We start from the raw sequence: 21,047 nt of genomic DNA, 5'->3' as shown, positions 1-21,047 counted from the left end.
ATAGACAAGCTCAGGAAGTGTGGGTTAGATGAGTGGACAGTGAGGTGGATTGAGAACCGGCTGAATGGCCGGGCTCAGAGGGTTGTCATCAGTGGCACCAAGTCCAGCTGGATGCCAGTAACTAGCAACGTATCCCAGGGGGTCAGTACTGGGTCCAGTCCTGTTCAACTTCTTCATCAATGACCTGGATGAAGGGACAGAGTGCACCCTCAGCAAGTTTGCTGACGATACCAAACTGGGAGGAGTGGCCGATACACCAGAGGGCTGTGCTGCCATTCAGAGAGACCTGGACAGGCTGGAGAGGTGGGCAGAGAGGAACCTCATGAAGTTCAGCAAAGGCAAGTGCAGGGTCCTGCACCTAGGGAGGAATAACCCCCTGCACCAGTAGAGGTTGGGGGTTGACCTGCTGGAAAGCAGCTCTGCGGAGAAGGACACCTGGGGGTCCCAGTGGATACCAAGTTGACCATGAGGCAGCAATGTGCCCTTGTGGCCAAGAAGGTCAATGGTATCCTGGGCTGCATTAGGAAGAGCATTGCCAGCAGTCTGAGGGAGGTTGAGAGAAGTGATCCTCTCCCTCTACTCTGCCCTGGTGAGGCCACASCTGGAGTGCTGGGTTCAGTTCTGAGCTCCCCAGTACAAGAGAGACATGGAGCTACTGGAGCGAGTCCAGTGAAGGGCTACTAGGATGAGTCAGGGACTGGAGCATCTCTCTTATGAGGAAAGGCTGAGAGAGCTGGGCCTGTTCACCCTAGAGAAGAGGAAGACTGAGAGGGGATCTTATCAATGTATACAACTATATTAAGGGAAGGTGTCAAGAGGATGAGGCCAGACTCTTTTCAGTGGTGCCCAGTGACAGGACACGAGGCAATGGGCACAAACTGAAACACAAGAAGTTCCATCTGAACGTGAGGAAAAACTTCTTTACTGTGAGGGTGACAGAGCACTGGAACAGGTTGCCCAGACAGGTGGTGGAGTCTCCTTCTCTGGAGATATTCAAAACCCGCCTGGACGCAATCCTGTGCAATGTGCTGTAGGTGACCCTGCCTGAGCAGGGGGGTTGGACTGGATGATCTCCAGAGGTCCCTTCCAACCTCAGCGATTCTGTGATTCCTCCCTAGAACTGCCTTATGGAGTGAATATTCACTTCATTAGTGAATCTTCAAAGTGTAGATTATGATTATTTTGTATCTACTTGACATTTCTTTTGTTTAAATTTCATTAATTATATTAAAACTAAGAGAAATCTAAAAAAGAAAACCAGCCACTACAGGCTAACTTATTAAACCTTCAGGTAGATATTGCTAATCAGTCCTAATATCTTTCAGCCTGAAATGGAAGATTTCTGAATCACTCTGTCACACTCTCAGGTAACTGAATGCTGCTACAGACACAGATCTGAGCTGTTACCAACTTCTTTCAAACTGGATCTGAATAATCCTTTACTCCAATCATACCCTGTGTCCTCACCAACACATTTGGTGTTTATATAAGGGCCAAAAAAGAACCATGTAAATGAACTTTTCTAGCACTAGCTGCATGCTGTTTGGTAGTACTGGTGCAGAGGCTGGTACTAGGCCTCTACGACACCAGTCATCGGTTCATCAAAGTTCATTTCCCCTTTAAGGCTGATAGGGATGTCTCAGACTTGATTTCAGACACCCAATAGTAAGAGGCATCCTCCACACTTCCTATTCTCCTGCAGCTTCAGATTGAGTTTAGAGATCAGCTCTGAAAGTGCCTTCAGGTGGAAACCATGCTTTAGAATTTGCATTCTGAGCCTCCGCATATGTCCAGTACACAAGAAAGTGAACAAAACGTGATTTATTCCATTCTCCAGGTTTTTGTATAATGGGGTGTACAGGTGGCCAGAAGTTGAATCTAGAAAATATCATAAAATCACATGACAGGATATTCTTCTATCTATCATGCCATTAATGTTCTTTACAATTCAGTTCAGTTTTCTCTGTCTTCTTCAAGCCACTCCACAAAGAATGCATCACCCAGCAACAGGAAGATGGCACAGTGTTCAGAAACATCATCTTGGGAAGTACTGCAATGCATTATCTTTAAACAGGCCTTTCATACTGTATTTTATCAACTGACTGTGCCTATCTATTTTAATTCACAGGTTCTGAATTATAGGGTATATTTATTAGTGGTTATACTAATCCTTTTTGCCATTTTTGCTAAAACCAGTACCTTTTTGTATATCATTTGCTCAGGGTTATATTACAGTTTACTCCTGCACTGCATTGCCAACCATAAAGAATACTGGAAAACAGCCCAAACCATTGCAAAAATGCTGTTAAGTAATTTTTCTGTTTAACAAACTAACAGACTTACTAAAGCATTTTTGAAAAGACTATTTTCTCTAGATCAGAATATCTGCAGTGTGATGACTACAAAAAACATGTCTTTATTTTGGAAGAAAAGAAGAGAAAAGAAGAGAAGAGAGAAAAGAAGAGAGAAAAGAAGTACAACAGCAGGGCAGTAAATCAGTGGACGATTCAAAAACAAATAAATAGAATGATCAATGTCAAACACCTGATCCAAAAACAGAACAAAACTCTCACTGGCCAGAATGATTTTATACTTCCTGCCTTTTCTGAGTAAATCAAAATCTGCTCACCTACCTATTATCTCAAAGTACCTTTCCTAAAGCTCAGAGAATATTTATTACTTAGCACACAGTTCAAATTACTGCTATGTCTCAGTTTAGATGGTTTCCCAGAGTCTTCCTTTCTCAGTTTTATTATAAAAGAGCACATTTAAAAAATAATTAACATTAGGAGTGAGAAGAAGTATTAACTGTAACTATAGAAAAGGATTCACTTTGCTTATTTGATCTTACTTACAGTCTGACTAAATGCCTCCAGCCAATAATGAAAATGTGACTAGTTCAGATTACAAAGGGAAAATGGGGTGCTCAGCACCAAAAAACTGATCCCCAGGTTGTGCTGTAGCAGAACACAGAGCAGTTCAGGACGTGGCACAAATCTCGGTATGAGAGGACTAGAGGTAGAGGGGCCTGGAGCTGGGAACACCCCTTCTCCTGTCCCAGCACACATAAGTATGAGGATGGAAACAGTACTGTACTGAGCAGGGGCAGCTCAGTCCCTGGGGTTACAAAGCCAGAGACTCATGTCAACTGGAAGGGACCTCTGGATATCAGGTGGTACGTCCTCCTTTTTGTGTGTGTATGGCTGCAATTTTTTTAAGGGAAAAGACTAAATCAATGTTTTACATAAAGATTAGTAGTTGTTAAGGAAAATCAGGCTCGCCGGCCTCCATAACAGGGTCTGACCCTAGGTTCCTGCTGAGGCAGAAGTTCAAAGTCAGATTGAAGAAAAATAAAATTTAGTGATACACGTGCGGTAATTACAGCTCGAGCTGAGTGCCCCTGAAGAGGGACCCCGAACAAAGAAATCCCTGGGCAATTATACCCTTACAATCTAAATTCCCCACCCCTTAAGCGATAGTTTGGACCAATAGTAATAGTTAGGTCTGGGGTCTTCCCCTTCTTCCTTGGGCCCCTTCATTGTCTCTAGGCAGGCTGCTTCTTTTCTTATCTTCAAGGTTGGCTACTCCTGCCGTCCGTGCAACTTCTTTATCTCTCCAGCTTGAACCAGCTCTGGGGCCTCCTTTTACTTATCTAGGTAAAAGTTCACAGCCTGAGGCCTAAGGCTTCAGCAAATTTAGCTACTAATGCTAAGCAAGTTATGCTAAGCAATTAATTCTAGACAGCTTCAGTCCGATATCCTCTAACATAGTGATATCTCCAACAGGTCAGTTGAATAAGTAAATGAGTACATACTCAAGGATTTTAAAGATTCAAAATAGCTTTGAAGTGACAAAGTGCCTCCAGTCACCTACATTAAATTCAGTTACTATCAAATCAAAATTAGTCATATTGGATTTTATGATAGCACAGTTTTCCCACACTGTAACAAGGAGCTGTTCAAAAGGGGAAATATGAACTTCAGAAACATACTTCTGCTGTCACTAGAAAATCCAAACTGTTAAATTTTGAAAAGTCTCAAGAGATCCACTGATATTAAGCCCTTATGCAGTTTAATTTCAAATATGTGGTATGCCCTTCTCAAGGAAAACTTATTTTTGAACAAATGCATGAGATGTAGCAGGCAGGAATACTTATATACTGGCAAGGTAGCGAGGTTTGATCATGCTAATAGTTTGCTTTCTGCAGAACTGTAAAGGATGGAAATGAGTATTATTCCAGGCAAGCTTCAGCGATAAGGTAGAGGAGACCATTTTGTGAAATCGTTAAGAACAATTTGTGTCAATGACTAAGAGTTGCACCAGAGGTTTGCGACTATATAACTTTGCAATTTTTCATGCAAGTCGGCAAGTGTGTTTCAGGTTTCCATCTAATGCCCTTGCACTGTTTCATACAGGCTCAGAATGTTACATTTCTAAGGAATTATACACATTACTACAGTGACAAGAATCACTCCAATCCTACTTTCATATGCATAACAAGGAAATCCTTACTTCAAATATCTTTAAAATGAATCAGACAAACAGAGAGAACCACATTTTGCCACAGTGTTTTTCAGCTAAGTAGCATGATATCAGCCTGATCAGAAGACATCCAGTTTTGTCAAAACTTACCTTTCACAGTACTACATGGCTACTCTGCCTGCTTCTCAGTGGCTTAGTCAGTACACCTGGTCAATTAATCCAAAACTAGTAGAAGCATATGCATGTGATTATAGAACTTTTTCAGTGAAGTTCAAATTCTTACTAAATGCTGGGAACACAGCAGGTTCTGGATCTACTGATGGAAGAAGGTAACAACAGAGAAAAACCTGACAGTTCACTTTCCTTGGTTTCCTGGGGTTTGGGGTTTGTTTGTTTCTTTCTTTTAATGGACCCAACTCTAACCTGGTCTCTAAACAGCTCAAAAAATTTACAAGGAAAGTTTTTAATTCCAAAATAAGTTGAACAGCTCTGCTTCCATGTATCAGGTTCTGTTAATGCATGTAAGTTTCTCCTTTGTGCCCACTTCTCTCCATCATCTGATTTGCTGTTACAAGGAACAAGTTATAATATGTAATAGCTTGTTACAATATGTAGCAAGTTACCTTCTTTATTTTTTTTACTTGTGTGTTACTAGGGCTTACAGGAGTTACAGAGTTCTCCTGAAGTCGGGCGCCTGAGCTGTAGCCCTCAGGGGGATTTTGCTGGCTATCCCCAGGTTTGCCCGGAATGGCCTGTGGCAATTTGGACTGACTGCACAAAGGGGAACACAGATTAAAGTTACAAGGTCCTTTTCAAGGTAACAGACATTTTATCATCTGTTTTGCAACATATAATAAATAAATAAATAAATAAATATTCTTGTCTTGTTGGTACTGTCTTGATAATGAAAAACCTATACTGTCCTGCACAATATTGCTTTCTTTCTTGTTTTGTTGCACACATAGAGATGCACACAAGTTTTCTACAAAATTTTCTGTTGAGATCCCCACCAACTAAAAAGCACTAGTGCCACCAGTGATACTGAGATCACAGAATTAGTTTCATAAAAAAATTAAGTTGGAAGGGACCGCTTCTCCAGCCCAGCCCCCTGCTCAAAGCTATTGTCACAGGGAAATATTTTTCCCCTTGTATCTCATCAGAATTTGCCTTGCTTTAATTTGTGTCTTTTGCCTCTCACCCTCTTGTTGTGCACCTCCAAGAGGAGTCTGGCTCCATCTTCCCCATAATCCCCTCTTTCAGTAGTTGAACACAGTAGTAAGATTCCCCCACCCCACACAGCCTTCTCTTCTCCAGGCTGAAGGGACCCATCTCCCCCAGCCACTCCTATATCAGGTGTTTCAGCTACCTATACACGTTAGTGATCCCTGCTGGATTTGCTCCAGGTTGTCAACATCTTTCTTGTACCACAGGACCCAAAACTGGATGTAATATTCCACATGTGGCCTTACAAGTGCTGAATAGATAGGAATAACATTTTCCTCAACTTGCTAGCTACGCTTTTGTTAACACAGCCTGATATGTAATTGGCCTTAACAACCAGAACCCTTTCTGCAAAGATGATTTTTGTCCAGTTGGCCCAGCCTGTTCTCTTGCATGGGTTTCTCCATCCAAGATGTAACGTCTCTTTCACCCTGTAGAGTGTCTGCAGAAACATAACTTTGTTTTTCCATTGTTTTGCTGCTTTGTAGTTCATTGAACCTGCAGCTCTGGAAGGTGGCAAAGCTTTTGTAATCAGTCTTAAATCCATTTTAATTATGCTTCTGAGCAGAAAACTACCTTAATTTATGAAATTATGTTGATAAAAGGAGAAGGAAACAGAAGATACTCAGCCACTGTTGTACCTCCATCACATGTACCCTCTTTTTGTTTCTTGACAGTGGAACAGACAAAATAGGCCTAGTATCTTCAAACAGAAGTTACCCCATTAAGGAAAATTTCTCTGCGTTGGAGACTTGCAAGCAATTTGAGTATTTGACTGCCCGTCATGATGGAGGTGCTGTTCCCCAAAAGTTCCTTGTCAAAAATGATGCTTAATCACAGAATCTATTTCATTCATTTCTAACACAAAAATTCTAGAAAACCGTTCTGCACACACTTGCATTTTAAAACTGGGTCAGCTATAAGAAGTTTGTGTGTGAAAGGAATAGCAGGACAGCTTTGAACTTTTATCACAAATATAATCCACAACATATTTGTACACCTAGATGCATTCCTTCATTGATCAAAGTTCAACTTGCTTCCCATATAGATTTTATTCCTGAAAGAGACACAAGGAAAAAAAGAAGAAATAATGCCAAAAAGAAAAAAGAAAAGAGAGAAAAGGAAAAAAAAAAGTATATCTCTCTTGTATGCACGTCCTTTTCCTTTTGCAGCAAGTAGCAGCCAGTGCAATGCCAAACAATCTGTTCTCTGCTCCACATGCTAGTGCTTTGCCTTATGGCCTTGCGACACAGGGACATTAGCTTCTTTAGTTATGTAGTACAGCAAAGAGGACAGAAATTACCATAGGAATGTTATAACACCAACATTTCTTCACACTGAAATACTTCTTTAAATAGGGCTGCCTACTCCTATGTCCCAAGCACCAGAAGACCTGGCTGACTGTGCCATAGGCAAACCTGAGTGCCTGGGCTCAGGCTGAGCAGAGCTCGCTCAGGAAGTGCCAAGATGACTTATCTGAATAAGTCCTACTCCTCACAGGGGAGTGGTTTTAAACTCTGTCATTTGAAATCACTGATACAAATCACATGGAAGAAGTGAAATGGTCACTACTCCAGGTGTAATGCACATTTAGTTTCTGCAGGAAAGTCAGCAGCACTTAAGACAATTGGGGCAGTTTTAGTCTTACACTGGTCTATAAGGGTAAGGCAAAACTTTATGGAATAATAGTACATCTTCTACCTCAGACTAACAGTTGTTTTTAAAACAACTTCTAACTGCACATTTATTGACGGGGGGGGGGAACAAAACATAAACGTAACCACTGAGAGCTTTAAAACACTGATAAGGACAATCAGAGCCATTAGTCCTTTTTCTCACACCAAGAATGTGTGTCATTCTTTTACATTTCTTTTATTTTTACATTATTTTCCACTGGGGAACATTTGCAGGAAAGAACATATTTTTTTGCTCAGCAAATGGTACTGGGCATAAAAAAAGGACTATCGGACAGTGTCAGAAGAGCTGGGGTTCATTTAGAGCACTGATCTGAACTCAATTATAAGATGCAAAGTTCTGCTTTTGCTACAGGTTTGTTTCTTAAAACCAAAGTGGGTTTTAACTTCAGTGGGTGAAAAAGTGAAAAAGAAAAGGGGTGTTTCTAAATTGGAGAATCCTGAGCCCAGGTCTGCCCTGCCCAGAGAAATCCAATCCTTGTTGGTCTTCTGCTGCCCGCTGTCTCCAGGTGCCTCTGGTAATTCAGGGATCACCGGGCCATCTACACCAAAGTGAGCCTGAGGGGCCGGAGCAGAACCCCCAGGTGGGCTCTGCTCATTCCCAGGGAAGTGTGGAGGCTCTTTGCCAAGGTGCCTGCAGCTCAGGCATTTCAGAATTGCTAAGTGGCCTCCATTCACATGGACTTGAGGAGGCAGATTTCTTTTGTCTCTTGATGTCAGGCAATTTCTCCTTCCTTCCTTACTGTGCTGTTGCAAAGGCAAGTTAATGTTGGAGGAACATCCGGGAACCAGTCTGGTCCATTTGCATGAGATGGTAGGTGTTCACATTCGCCTCCTTAAGAAATGCAGATGTTTAAAAGCAAACTTAAAAAATGCTTCATAATAGTAGAGAAAAACTGTCCTCCTACTGCATTTTTGGTAGAACACCAAGTGTCTTCTCCATGGAAATATGTGGTTGTAAAAAAACACCTTGAGGCCTTGCTGCCCTTCACAGGTTTTGATCTCACATAATCCTACAGGATTCTTTGAAGTTTTTGAGGTGTCATTTTATAGACAGCAGAGTTGAAGCAGGAGATACAGAATGCATGAAGTCATTCTGTAAGAGGAATCAGTCAAACTACAAGAGTTTATAAACTCGATAAATGTTAGATGAGTGGGTATATTAGCTGACGTCTCTGTTCTCCCTGCACTGCTGGAGGGAGGAGGGAAGTCTGTGGTCATGCTGCAAAATGTTGGTGTTGCTGCCTCAGCACCCAGGCCCACCAGCAGGAAGCCGAAGAAGGCGGCAGGCGGCTCCAAAGCCCGCAAGCCCTCGGGCCCCAGCGTCACCGAGCTGATCACCAAGGCCGTGTCCGCCTCCAAGGAGCGCAAGGGGCTCTCGYTGGCYRCGCTCAAGAAGGCGCTGGCTGCTGGTGGCTACGACGTGGAGAAGAACAACAGCCGCATCAAGCTGGGGCTCAAGAGCCTCGTCAGCAAGGGCACCCTGGTGCAGACCAAGGGTACCGGCGCCTCCAGCTCTTTCGTGCTCAGTAAGAAACCCGGGAAAGTACAGCAGAAGGCACCCAGGAAAAAGCTGGCGACCAAGAAACCCTCCAGCGCCGCCGAGAGGTTTCCAGAGGCAACAACAACAACACAATTAATGGAAGGTGCCCCAAGGGAGCCAAGGAGCTGACAGCTGCTGCAGCCAAGAACCCCAAGAAGGCAACCAGGCCCCGCAAAGAAGCAAAGAGCCTGGCCGAGTGCAAGAGAACTAAAGCAAAGGCAAAGCACGCGGCATCTAAGGAAAAGGTGAAATGGCTTGAAAGCAATATCATGTCAGGCAAGAATCCCAGCAGCCTCTTTAGAGCCACTCGCCTTATCCATAAAGGAGCTGGGAGCAACAGTCGCCCCATATTCTTGAAGAAGAAGCACCCCATCCAGCCAGAAATGCTAGAAAAGTGAAATTAAAAGCAGTAATGTTCATTACTGTGTAAGTCAGCAGGCATCACTGCCGTTCCATGTTACATCAGGCAGCTAACCAAAACCAGCGGCAATCCTTCCCTCCCTGAAATCTTTCCTTATTTCTTCGCATGGTTAGTTCTGCCCAGGGAGTGGTAGGGACTGACTCACACGGCACCATTACCCTGTTGCAGTAGAGGGAAAGAGGCAAGGGGCATGTGGCAGGGCAAGTCCCTTCCATTGCACAAGAAGAAATGCAGGGTCACTGCCGGGAGGGCAGGGAATTTCCTTGGGTTTGAAACTCTGGTGTTGCCCATGAGAGGCTTCACGTATCCAGGGCAGAATGACCCGCGGGTACAGCAGAGCCCCGCTACTGTGCAGGAGGCAACACCAAAATCCCTTGGAAAACTTACACAGTGGTCAAACTGAACTCCTCAGCTACTGACTACTGCTGATAGCTCACAGCAGAGATAGCAGAGCAGAAAAACATCTAGACTGAGGTGTCGACTTCATTTTCTATTCCTGTTTAATAAGTGTTGCAGTAAACCCTTTGCAGGAAAGCTAGAGTTCTTTTCTTATGAGGCACCACATTTATTCTCTAATCTTAAAAAAAAAAAAAACAAAAAACCCAGCTTATTCATTAGGAATGACCAGACTATGTTAAAGCATAGCATCTTTTATTAACGAGGAAAGTGGAGAAAAAGAGCAATCAGCGTGATTCTAAAAGGACAAAGTGCAAGTTAGTTTTTGCACTTGATTCTCACAAAAAAAGCAGTGTGAACCTTTTGATTAAAGATTGATAATAGAACCTCTTCTACTCTTCCCCAAGAAACCCACATAGTTAGGGCATTGCCTATGCAATGGACTGTACACTTGCTCTGTTCACCATGTCGCAGGAGGCAAAATATTTTAGCTAGCATTAAAAGGAAAGAAACTGCTTACATGGATAGGTCTGCATTCATTGAAAGAAGCATGTCCATTTGGAAGGACTCAACCTTAGTGAACATTGTGGGTGGCTCTGAAAAGAGCCTTTTGGAGTTTCGTTTCCTAAACAGTCCGAAAGGCAATCACTTGGCTTTAGCCTTGTGGCTGTCGGTCTTCTTGGGCAGCAGCACCGCCTGGATGTTGGGCAGCACGCCGCCCTGCGCGATGGTGACCTTGCCCAGCAGCTTGTTGAGCTCCTCGTCGTTGCGGATGGCCAGCTGCAGGTGGCGCGGGATGATGCGCGTCTTCTTGTTGTCGCGCGCCGCGTTGCCCGCCAGCTCCAGGATCTCGGCCGTCAGGTACTCCAGCACGGCCGCCAGGTACACCGGCGCGCCGGCGCCCACCCGCTCCGCGTAGTTGCCTTTGCGCAGCAGCCGGTGCACGCGGCCCACGGGGAACTGCAGCCCGGCCCGCGACGAGCGCGACTTGGCCTTGGCCCGCGCCTTCCCGCCCTGCTTCCCGCGGCCAGACATGCTGCTGCCCGGCTCCCTCCCGGCACCGAGCGAGCGAGCGCGAGCCGAGCCGAGCCGAGCCGAGGCGGCAGGCTGCGCCGCTCGCCTGTAGCCGCGCCAGGGCCAACGGCGCCGCTCGCCATAGGCCGGGAAGGAGGTCTTGGCCGGGCAGCCAATGGGAAGGCGGATCGGCCTCCGACCAGTGTGGAGCGTCGAGAGGGGCGTTGTGACGCCCCGTCTTCCGCTGACCAATGGTAGCCTGCAGGCGGAATGCTGCTTATTTGCATAGGGGAGCTATAAATAAGAGAGGGCGGGGGCACTCCCGCCGCATTGCTCTGCGCGCTGCGTGGTGGCGGTGCTGGGGAYGTGGTAGAGGCTGGTCGCGATGCCAGAGCCCGCCAAGTCGGCGCCCGCGCCCAAGAAGGGCTCCAAGAAGGCGGTGACCAAGACGCAGAAGAAGGGCGACAAGAAGCGCAAGAAGAGCCGCAAGGAGAGCTACTCGATCTATGTGTACAAGGTGCTGAAGCAGGTGCACCCGGACACGGGCATCTCGTCCAAGGCCATGGGCATCATGAACTCCTTCGTCAATGACATCTTCGAGCGCATTGCCGGCGAGGCGTCGCGCCTGGCGCACTACAACAAGCGCTCCACCATCACGTCGCGGGAGATCCAGACCGCCGTGCGGCTGCTGCTGCCTGGCGAGCTGGCCAAGCATGCCGTCTCTGAGGGCACCAAGGCCGTCACCAAGTACACCAGCTCCAAGTAAGCTGCCTCTGCTCTCAGCACTGGATCCTCTTGATCCATAGGCTCTTTTAAGAGCCACCCACTCTCTCAGTAAAAGAGCTTTAATTTTTGTAATTTACTGTGGTTTTGTTTCCTGAACTTTCCCTACAAAATCCTTTCCTATCTGAATGCACCCAGAAATCCCATTTTCCTTCAATAGCTAATTTAAAATGTTTTTTTCTCTTGGGTCTTTTTTTTTTTTTTTTCTGTCTGTACCTTTTACTTTTTAGTTCTTGATCGTGGCTTTTTACGAGGTGTTCCCCTGTGCTGGGCCAGCAGTGGTGCAGCTTCTTGAAAACCCCTTGCAACTGGTGCACTCGTGTCAGTGGCCAGCTGCTTGCAGGACGCTTTCCCGCCTGTCAATTTCTGCACAGTCCACAGTCTGCTTGGTCCACGCTGTGGTTCAGCCAGAGTCTCTGGCTCCTCGAACGACAGAAAGGGAAGGTGGTGATGGTGCGTTCGATGCCTACTGCTGCTCCGCCACTGTCTTGGGGAGAGACCCATGGGCACTGGGTACCTTTGCCACTGACATGGGCTGCTCTCAGCACAGAGCCGTGCAGCGCCTGCTGGATGCCATCAGCAATTATGGTATCAATCATACATTTATATGCATGCTCACTTAAACATTGCCTTCTAGGTGTTGTTGTGTTGTTTTGTTTTAATTATCCAGCAGGGCATCCTATTATTGAGTGCTTCATTTGGTCTTTCCCACCTGGAAAAGAAATTTATTTAAATATTCCAGAATAAACAATTAGACCTACTGATATACCAGCTATTTCCTCCTATGTCTTTATTCTAAAGTTACCAAGTGGAGATGAGTGGAGATGAATAAATGGTTACTAGTCAATTAATAATAACTTAAGCGTGGGCCAGCTTTTACTGAGATGAGGTTTAACCCATAGTGTGATTGTGATTTCTTATCCCCTTCTGCCCTCTGATGGGCACTATGAAAATTTCTGAAGCGCATAGTACTATGTTTCCCTGAAGGCACTTTGCTTTTCACAGTAGCAAGCTAGGGCTGTCTGCTTCAAAGACAGAAACAAACTGCAGAACAGAACATCTTACGCTATGTAACATAAATGTAGAAGGTAGAAAAGCTAATTTACCCTTGGAAAAGACCAGTAACAAAACTCTTCAAAGGAAAAGGTGGGTGGCTCTTAAAAGAGCCTTTGGGTCGAGAGTCTCAAATGAGCTGCAGGGCAGGAGCATACCTGAGCTGGTGCACTTGGTGACAGTCTTGGTGCCCTCGGAGACGGCGTGCTTGGCCAGCTCGCCGGGCAGCAGCAGCCGCACGGCAGTCCGGATCTCCCACGACGTGATGGTGGTGGAGCCTTGCCTATTGCCTTCCCTGGGGAGAGGCAGTGCCTCCTGTCCCCTCGCACCTCTCCGGCGGGTTAGGTTGCTCATTGGGAGCCTCAGAGAGGGTCAGGGGCCACGAGGCAGCATCGCAGTGGGGCAGAGGGAGACGGGGCCGGTAGCGGGGCCTTCGGCTGCAATGGTTTTGTGGCAGTTTTCCTGCAAGGACTGGCAAGGTGCGACTTAGATTTTGCACTCTTGGCATATTTACTCGCAGGGCGGTGACACTTGGGCGTGGGAAATCTTGGCGGGATGGAAAGCCGGGGGGGAGAGGAAGGAGAGGAGGGGAAGAAACCCTGCGGGGAAATATCAAGTTACATGAAACCTGTTCTTTTACTGATTTCTCAGATTAAAGAACCAGTTGCAGATGCTTATGTGATTAGCTGTAACCAACTTGACATATAGCCACTTCGGTTATTTCCTTCCATAAACTGAGGGCATAGGCACTTCAGACCTTCTTTATCACCATCGCTCTTCTTGGCCCCAATGCATATCGTGAAGTTCCCCCTTGGGTTGCCTCGCTAGAGACACTAGAGTACCACAGGACAGAGCCGCTGCTCCCCAAAGTCCTTCAGTTTGCTCTTCATATTGTGCATGGAGCAACGGCATCTGTGACAGACACTTGGTTCTGCAAAACACATCTTTGTGTGTGGCTTTTTTTTGGGGGGGGGGGAGGGGAGATGGGAGGGGGGTTTTCATCTTGTCCTTTCCATTTCCTTTCCACTTTCCTGACAAGATTTTGCTTGGATTTCTTTAACTTCCTTGTCCTTTGACTTTTTTCCCCCTTGTGACCGAGACGTTAGTTACGCACACTCACACCCCCCACATATTTTTTAACGAATATATATTTGTCCCATGTGGCTATTCCTTTTTGGAAAAAATCATGTCAGGAGTTCAGCTGGCTTCTCTTTCCTGCGCTGCTGCCACGACCGCTTCCTCGCACAGCACATCTCCGAGGAAGCCCTGGAGTGGAGCTGTCACACCCACGGCCCCCAGTTTGTCCCTTAAAGGACCGGGTTCAGCAGGAAGTCCTGAAAACAGAGAGGCTGCGCACACCCGCAGCCGTGCCCCGGAGCAGCTCGCGGGGGGGGATCGCAGCTCCCCGGCGCCGCTGCACGCACCTGGCCACGGAGGGACCGGCGGATGCCGGTGTGCAGGCGCACGGAGCAGCCTTCTGGCGCTGCCCACTGCTTTTACTGAGCCTCTGTCATGGCAGGGTCCTGCGGGGAGAGCGTTTGTCCCGCGGAGCCTTCTGAGTGCGGGCGCTGCTCGGGGCCCGCTCTTAGGCTCCCGGGGCGCCTCCCGCCGCAGAGCTGCGGCCGCTGCCCTCGGCTGGCCCCGGGCTGCGGACATGCACCCGGCATGGCCACGGCCGGCCGCGCAGAGCACCGCGGAAGCGCGAGCCGCATTCACGTAGACAGGACGGGCACCGGCGGCCCATTTTCCCTCCTCTGTTTCAGCTGGCCAGGCCGGAGCTCACGGTGGGTCTCCCACACACACCCCTCCCTCCAGCAGCTGCCCTAGACACCGCTCCCAGGTCCTGCGCCTTCCCGTTGCTGCTGCCTGGACCTACGTGCCCTGCGACCCGTGTCCCTCCCCACGCTGTTCCTCCCCGACTCACCTTCATGTCGCCCTTCCCTTCCCTTCCCTTCCCCCACCTTCACCCTTCTCCTAAACATCTCGTCCGAAGTCTCACACAGTCTCGCAATCCCTCCCCAACATCACATGAGAAGTTTCACACAGTCCCCCTCAAACATGCTCTAACAAGTTTAGTCTTTCCCTTGAGAGACCCTGCTAATCTTCTGCCTTCTTATCAGCCGCGAATTTGTGGTTCAAGCTCCCCGAGGCTGGGCTTGACTGCTTCCTCCAATGGCCCATCAGTTAGTGACCTGAGAGCTTTGATCTTTCTTATTGTCTCCGTTGTCTCCTGCTCCTTATGGGTTGTGTTTCTGGATGCTTAATCGATTCCTATCCTTGGTTCCTGTCTTTGTTTTTAAGTCGAATAGCCGGGTAATCAGGTATCCTCACAGAAGAGATGTTCTTACTTCCCACACACGTGTATAATTCCCATCTAGCTTTTCATGCTCCAGGACTCTCCACGGCATGATGCGTGCAGGGTTTGCACCCAACGCTTTTCGGGGAACTGCTGTCTCCCCTCGAGCTTTAGCCTTGCACGCTCCACTGCCTTCCTGCCACTGCTGCAAGCGCAGCTTCAGGTCCTCTACGGACCTACGGAAGTAGGAGGATCTCCGGACTGGCGAGGAGGGAGAGCCCCATCCAGAGGGCGCAGCGAGGGGCCAGCGCTGGCTCCTCAGCGCCCCGTTGCTCCGAGGGTTGCAGCAGAGTTTGCACCGGCAGGTCCCGGGGCAAGCGGCAGCCCGAGCTTCAGCCATCGAAACTCTTCTCCCGGCCCACACGAGGGACCCGCTGATCCCGGAGCACCCCGCGTCCCTCGCCCTCCCACTAGCACAGACTTACGTGGCACGGATTTGGCACGGAAGCCACCTTTGGCCTAATTAAGAGCTACAGCTTAGTTTTCACGAATACAATTCATTTTTGGTGCTACGCGAAACTGTCCTAGAACGGCTTTATGCGGGCCCTGAAGAATGGAAGAGGTAGCGAAAGCACAGATCTGCTGGTATTAGGTGAAGGTAAAATTCCTGTCTAAGTATGGAAGTGCCTCCTTTCCTCAGAGCTGTGGGAGATACAAACAAATGAATATTGTACCAAACAGCTTTACGCTGTCGCTTGCAAACGATCTGAGCCCTTAGAAACGCGCATCAGTCTTCCAGGATTTTATTATTATTATTATTATTATTACTATTATTATTATTATTATTCCCTTGGGAGGAAGAAAATCTAAATTAAAACCGTCTTTGGATTCTGCAGACACGTAAGCATCACCTTTCTGCCATTTATCTCCTGCCACCGTCTCCTCCATAGTGCACATTGTCCGGGAGAAAGAGCTAAGAGCCGTGAAAAGACGTGGTGAGAAATAGCTGAAATCAGCACCAGAAAGTTCAGCTAAAAAAGCCCAGCCAGTATAAATAAGTTTTCCTTTGGGACATGCTTGGCAAACTTCACCTGGTAGACACAAGCATAAGAAACCAGAAATGTACCATCTACAAAGGCTCGTTTGATGCTTTTCTGGACACAGTCTCCTAAACTGGATGGAGAGCTGAAAATGAGTAAACTGAGCTCATCCCTGCCTGGGGGATGATCGACTAACCTAACATCAAGGGAAGTGAGAATGTACCTGAGACAAAGAATTTGCACATCTCAGAGCAGGGATTTTAGCACGTCACCTCTTTGTTCTCATGAAGCGCACTCTTTCACCCAGGAACATCCCACAGAGGTACCGGGGCAATCCAGACCTCTCCTAACTTCTAGTGCTTTCAGATCTTACCAAACAAAACTTACCAATCCCCCTAACACAGGCTGGCATGCGGATGATGGGGAGCTGCTTCACGGGACGCAAAACGCAACACTGGGCCTACAATATAGAGCAAAAATGCTACATTCACCAAGTTAACTGCGTACAGGCAGATTTCATGCCAGCTCTGCCTCTGCTTCTGCATCCAGGCAGTCGCTGCTCCCACCAAGCAACCATGCTGCTTTTGGCTAGATCCTTCTTTCTTCCTTTCCCTTTACCATACCTGAAGGCGACTTGTTGAAGAGTTTCTCAAGATCTTGTCCTCCACCCCTTAATTTCTACCCCTTGGCTTCAGGGTTGCATTTAAGCTCAGGCCTTACTATTTCTTTTTTAAATAAATATTCTGTTTGTTTGGTATTTTTGAGGGAAAGACAGAAGACACAGTCACCCTGCCTTTTAATGAAGATGTCATTTTTCAAAGCTTCATATCAAGACAAAAATGGTTTAGTGTCTTCATTTTTCTTTTGTGAAAGACGCATATGTGAAGTCAGACATGAAAGTGTTTTTTTATTTTGTTTTGTTTTGTTTTTAATAAAGGTTGATAGCCTTGCAACATTACATTAAAGGATCTACAGGGCACATTAAAAATATTTCTTCCTTCCTCTCCTCCACCTGATAATATTTGCAAGATCTCTTTGCATTTCCTCTTCTTCTGAGCCCAAGTCAAACTGTCTACAATTACAAAAGATAAAACTAAAAAAAATCTACATATATGATCGAAATATTGGAGGACAAGAAAAAAAAAAAGAGTTTTTAGAAGAGCCTCCTGGTCTCCTCCAGGATGTGCTGCTACATCAGGTGTGTAGAGGAAGGCTAGAGGCCAAACCAGAAACACCAAGGAGAAAGCATTTTCAGACGATCAGAGAAGAAGAATTCAGAAGCAGAGCTACTAGTAGACTGCTTCTGATGCGAGTGAGTCAAAGAGAAGAGAGTGAGAGACAGAATTTTAAGGAAATACATTTGCTGCAGAACAGGCCCCCAGCAGTTTCTCCTGTCTATCCCTCAATGTTGTGTCCTTCCCAATAGCTTCACTTCAGTGATAAGACTATATACAACCAACAAACCACAATCAACAGTGTGGCCAGTGAGGGAAACCACCATGAAATAGAGAGTCAGTACAAATTCTGGCTTCAAATCCACGCAATCACCTTCTGTTCTTGCTGTTATGCTCTTGCATGTGATGTCATCCTGCTGTTCATGTCTTCTCTAGACAAAAGCCCCTCTCAAATGCTACTACACCTCTCAGCAACTTCTCATACATTGTATGCACCCCTAGCTGTGGTAAACCTTCACAACTGACAGTTGCATAGAATTTCCCCCTTTGCCAAAAGGCCACAAGATGCTGTGTGATAATTACATTATTGAAAGAAAAGGTGCAAGAAGCCAGACTACTGTGTTTTCAATAATCTGAAATAATCCCCAGGGTCTCCTATGTACTACATATTTGTGGGCCTACAGCTCTTCTGTCAAAACCATCCCAAGAGATTCATTTTGCACATACTCAGTTTATCCCACATCATAAACTCATGGCTTGGAAAAAGACCCCCTGCCCTGCCCCTGCCCCCCCGTAGAAATTGTTTTCACCTGCCAATAACAGCTCAAAATATGAGCTGACATATATATAAATAAAATATGGACATGAATATATATGTATGTGCCTATATGTATGTATATGTATGTACACATATATACATACGCACACATCCCTAGTATATCTATATGCAAGGCTCAGACTTCCTAACAAGAGAAGGGAAATTCATGACAATGGGAATGAGCAAAGCTCTGTCTCAGCAATCAGAACAGGCCATGAGAAGAGTTTTCCAAAAGCTTCTAGGGCCTCATTTCTTTGCTTATGCAGTTTCTTCAACAACCTTCACAGAGAAACTAAGCCTGCTGGGAGCAGGAAGAGCAGGATCAGGGCTGAGGGCGAGGAGCAGAATCTTTGCTGCACTTACAGGGGTCTCCCTCTCCCATGAGGCCCCCATGCAACATACAAGGCAACAGCTGAATGCTGTCTTCTCACCTTGCACAGGCCTTGGTCATGTTTCTGGCCTCCTCTGTAGCAGCATTCAAGAAACTGGAAGGTGAAGGTGGATTTACATTATATTTTCACAAGGGTCTGTCCAGTAGCCCCTTCCCAGCTGCATTTTTATCCTGTTGCTCTACTGCTCACCTATTGGTGTAAATTTACAGCCAGTTCTAGGTTGGCACTAGGCCTCCTGCTCCTTGTTTTCATATTTATAAACAGAGAAAACAAAATTATTGGCTGGGAGATGGAAAATTTGCTGCTTTGCTTTACATTGCGAATGTTACATTTCACATTTTCATGTAAGCTTGAAACAGAGAACCCTCATAATATCTTATATGTCAAAATGAATATGAGATATAGGCAGCAAGCCAATAGAAATACACATCACCTCTCAATGTCCTCAGCTGGACTTTACTAAGACCCAGCTACTCATATTACTCGTTATGACTTTAGAGCCCTAGATGTCATCTTGCAGACTATAGGAGCGCTGTAGGGCAGAAAAGCAGGCATATATATAATACATGCAAAAGTGAAACTGCATGATTGACTTTACAGAGCTTAGCAAATACTATGCCATGCTGACATTTAATTTAGCATAGTGCACTTAAATGCTAAATCCTGTTTCCCTGAGTTTACTTACAAGCAATATTAAGCAACTGTTGTAGTATTTCTTCAATTGTGGCCTTGTCTCAGCAGTGCTGAAGAGAGAACTGTTTGACTAGGACATTTTGTTAGTCTCATCTTATTTACAGAAACACCTACAGCCTAACCTGGCATTTATCACAGGGAAAGCACGCACATCATGCGTTGAGATTTTCACTCAGCTGCCACTTTTGACTGACAATATATCTTAAAGTGCAGAATAAAACTAGAGCATGGACAAAACCCTTTATTTTAAATAGGAACATAACAATGAACATGTTTGCCTACTGCGCTTATTCAAAAGTTGTATCTTGGAGAAAGATTGTGATATAATTCATCAAAATATGAAAAAAAAGCACCCTAGGAAAGCAGAGGAAAAACTTCTGTGCATTCTTTAAAGATGTTGAATGTACCAGCTAATTTAAGAGTGTTATTTTACACACATATCTTCCTGGAGATTTTTTTTCCATTAGTTTTTATTAGCTCCACGTAAAGCTAAACAGGGCACTATGTCCAAAGGTTTCATTATTTTTAAGAGATGAAATCGTAGTATGGGAAACAATTTATAACCTAGATACAGAGCTCAGTGTCTACCTGTGTTACTTGCTGCTTTTCAAAGCCAATTTATCTTAACAAAACGTATTTATATTAGTTTCATTCCACATTGTCTCGATCAAAAACCCTCTCAGGAATGTGAACTGGTTGTCACTTTGACACTGCTCTCAGCAGCATAGTTTTAATTTAAAAGGAAAAATAAAAAATCTGACAGTCCCAGGTCTCTGCAATCCCCAAACTCACGGATTACAGACTTGCCTAGAGCTCATTTAAACTCCCAGCAAAAAGAAACGCCACAAGACGAAAATACCTTCCCTCGCCAGCAACCCTATGAGAAACGGGGTGTCCCGTCACAGGTTTTGCACCAAAAACACAATTTTTTCAGCAAGAAGAAACACAAGCCGAGCAGCGGAGAGAGCCCGGGCGCCCGCGGCGGGCAGGGCTCGGCAGTGAACCAATCAGCGCGCGCCTCGCCTCTATAAATAGGGGCCGCCGCCGCTATCACCGCAGCTGGTGCGCCCGGATCTGCGTGAGCTGAGCTATGTCCGAGACGGCGCCTGCTCCTGCTGCTGAGGCGGCGCCCGCCGCTCCGGCTCCGACGACCAAGGCCGCCGCCAAGAAGCCGAAGAAGGTGGCGGGCGGTTCCAAAGCCCGCAAGTCCTCGGGCCCCAGCGTCACCGAGCTGATCACCAAGGCCGTGTCCGTCTCCAAGGAGCGCAAGGGGCTCTCATTGGCGGCACTCAAGAAGACGTTGGCTGCTGGTGGTTACGATGTGGAGAAGAACAACAGCCGCATCAAGTTGGGACTAAAGAGCCTCGTCAGCAAGGGCACCCTGGTGCAGACCAAGGGTATTGGTGCTTCTGGCTCTTTCAAACTCAGTAAGAAACTCGGAGAAACGAAAGAAAAAGCCCCGAAAAAGCAGGCAGTGGCAGCCAAGCCCAAGAAGCCCGCGGTTAAGAAGCCTGTGAGCACTGCCAAGAAGCCCAAGAAAGCAGCAGCGGTAAAGAAAAGCCCCAAGAAAGCAAAGAAGCCGGTGGCTGCTGCTGCCAAGAAAGTGACCAAGAGCCCCAAGAAGGCTGCCAAGGCTGCAAAGCCCAAGAAGGCAGTGAAGAGCCCAGCCAAGGCGAAAGCAGTGAAGCCGAAGCCTGCCAAGTCGAAGGCGACCAAGCCCAAAGCAGCCAAGGCGAAGAAGGCGGCGCCCAAGAAGAAGTAAGTCCCCTGTGAAAGAAAACTCCTGGTCCGTTTCTGAAAACAACGGCTCTTTTAAGAGCCACCCAAGCTTTCCCAAAAGGAGCTGAAATAACTTCCATGGTATTTAAATGCTAGTTTTGTTTCTGAGGTTCCCAAAAAGGATATGCAAAGTTTTTCCATGAAGAATTTTCATAACTTTAAAGATGCAGTTCACGTAACTCTATTTAGCATCTTCCAGAAAAAATAGGACAACCTCAGCACTTCCCAACAAATGAGCTTATGTTCAT

The 21,047-nt window shown here is 46.4% G+C and overlaps 3 protein-coding genes across 4 annotated transcripts in view; 2 read left to right on the top strand and 1 right to left on the bottom strand.

The window, feature by feature from the left end:
* LOC112962669 (histone H2A-IV) overlaps positions 1 to 10,895 on the bottom strand; it is a 14,440-nt gene extending 3,545 nt beyond the window's left edge. Inside the window, exon 1 of one of the 2 annotated variants that reach the window (XM_026059055.1) lies at positions 10,418 to 10,895. In XM_026059055.1, the coding sequence (XP_025914840.1) occupies positions 10,418 to 10,792 (375 nt within the window). In that variant the 5' untranslated portion in view covers positions 10,793 to 10,895. The remainder of the gene's footprint in view (positions 1 to 10,417) is intronic. The other variant, XM_026059053.1, reaches the window with a different exon arrangement.
* Positions 10,896 to 11,062: 167 nt separating this feature from the next.
* On the top strand, positions 11,063 to 12,325 carry LOC112962670 (histone H2B 1/2/3/4/6-like). Its single transcript, XM_026059056.1, has 2 exons — positions 11,063 to 11,533; positions 11,785 to 12,325. The coding sequence occupies exons 1-2, from the start codon at positions 11,157 to 11,159 to the stop codon at positions 11,789 to 11,791; spliced, it is 384 nt and encodes a 127-aa protein (XP_025914841.1). The 5' UTR covers positions 11,063 to 11,156; the 3' UTR covers positions 11,792 to 12,325.
* A 7,011-nt stretch (positions 12,326 to 19,336) lies between these two features.
* On the top strand, positions 19,337 to 20,889 carry LOC112962673 (histone H1.01-like). Its single transcript, XM_026059058.1, has one exon. The coding sequence runs from the start codon at positions 20,111 to 20,113 to the stop codon at positions 20,780 to 20,782; it is 672 nt and encodes a 223-aa protein (XP_025914843.1). The 5' UTR covers positions 19,337 to 20,110; the 3' UTR covers positions 20,783 to 20,889.
* The last annotated feature ends 158 nt before the right edge of the window (positions 20,890 to 21,047 follow it).

The sequence above is a fragment of the Apteryx rowi genome, unplaced genomic scaffold (genome assembly GCF_003343035.1).
Source record: "Apteryx rowi isolate R43461 unplaced genomic scaffold, aptRow1 scaffold_1512, whole genome shotgun sequence".
Classification (NCBI taxonomy): Eukaryota; Metazoa; Chordata; class Aves; order Apterygiformes; family Apterygidae; genus Apteryx; species Apteryx rowi.
Note: the sequence above shows the minus strand (reverse complement) of the source record. Positions and strands in the feature narration are given on the sequence as shown.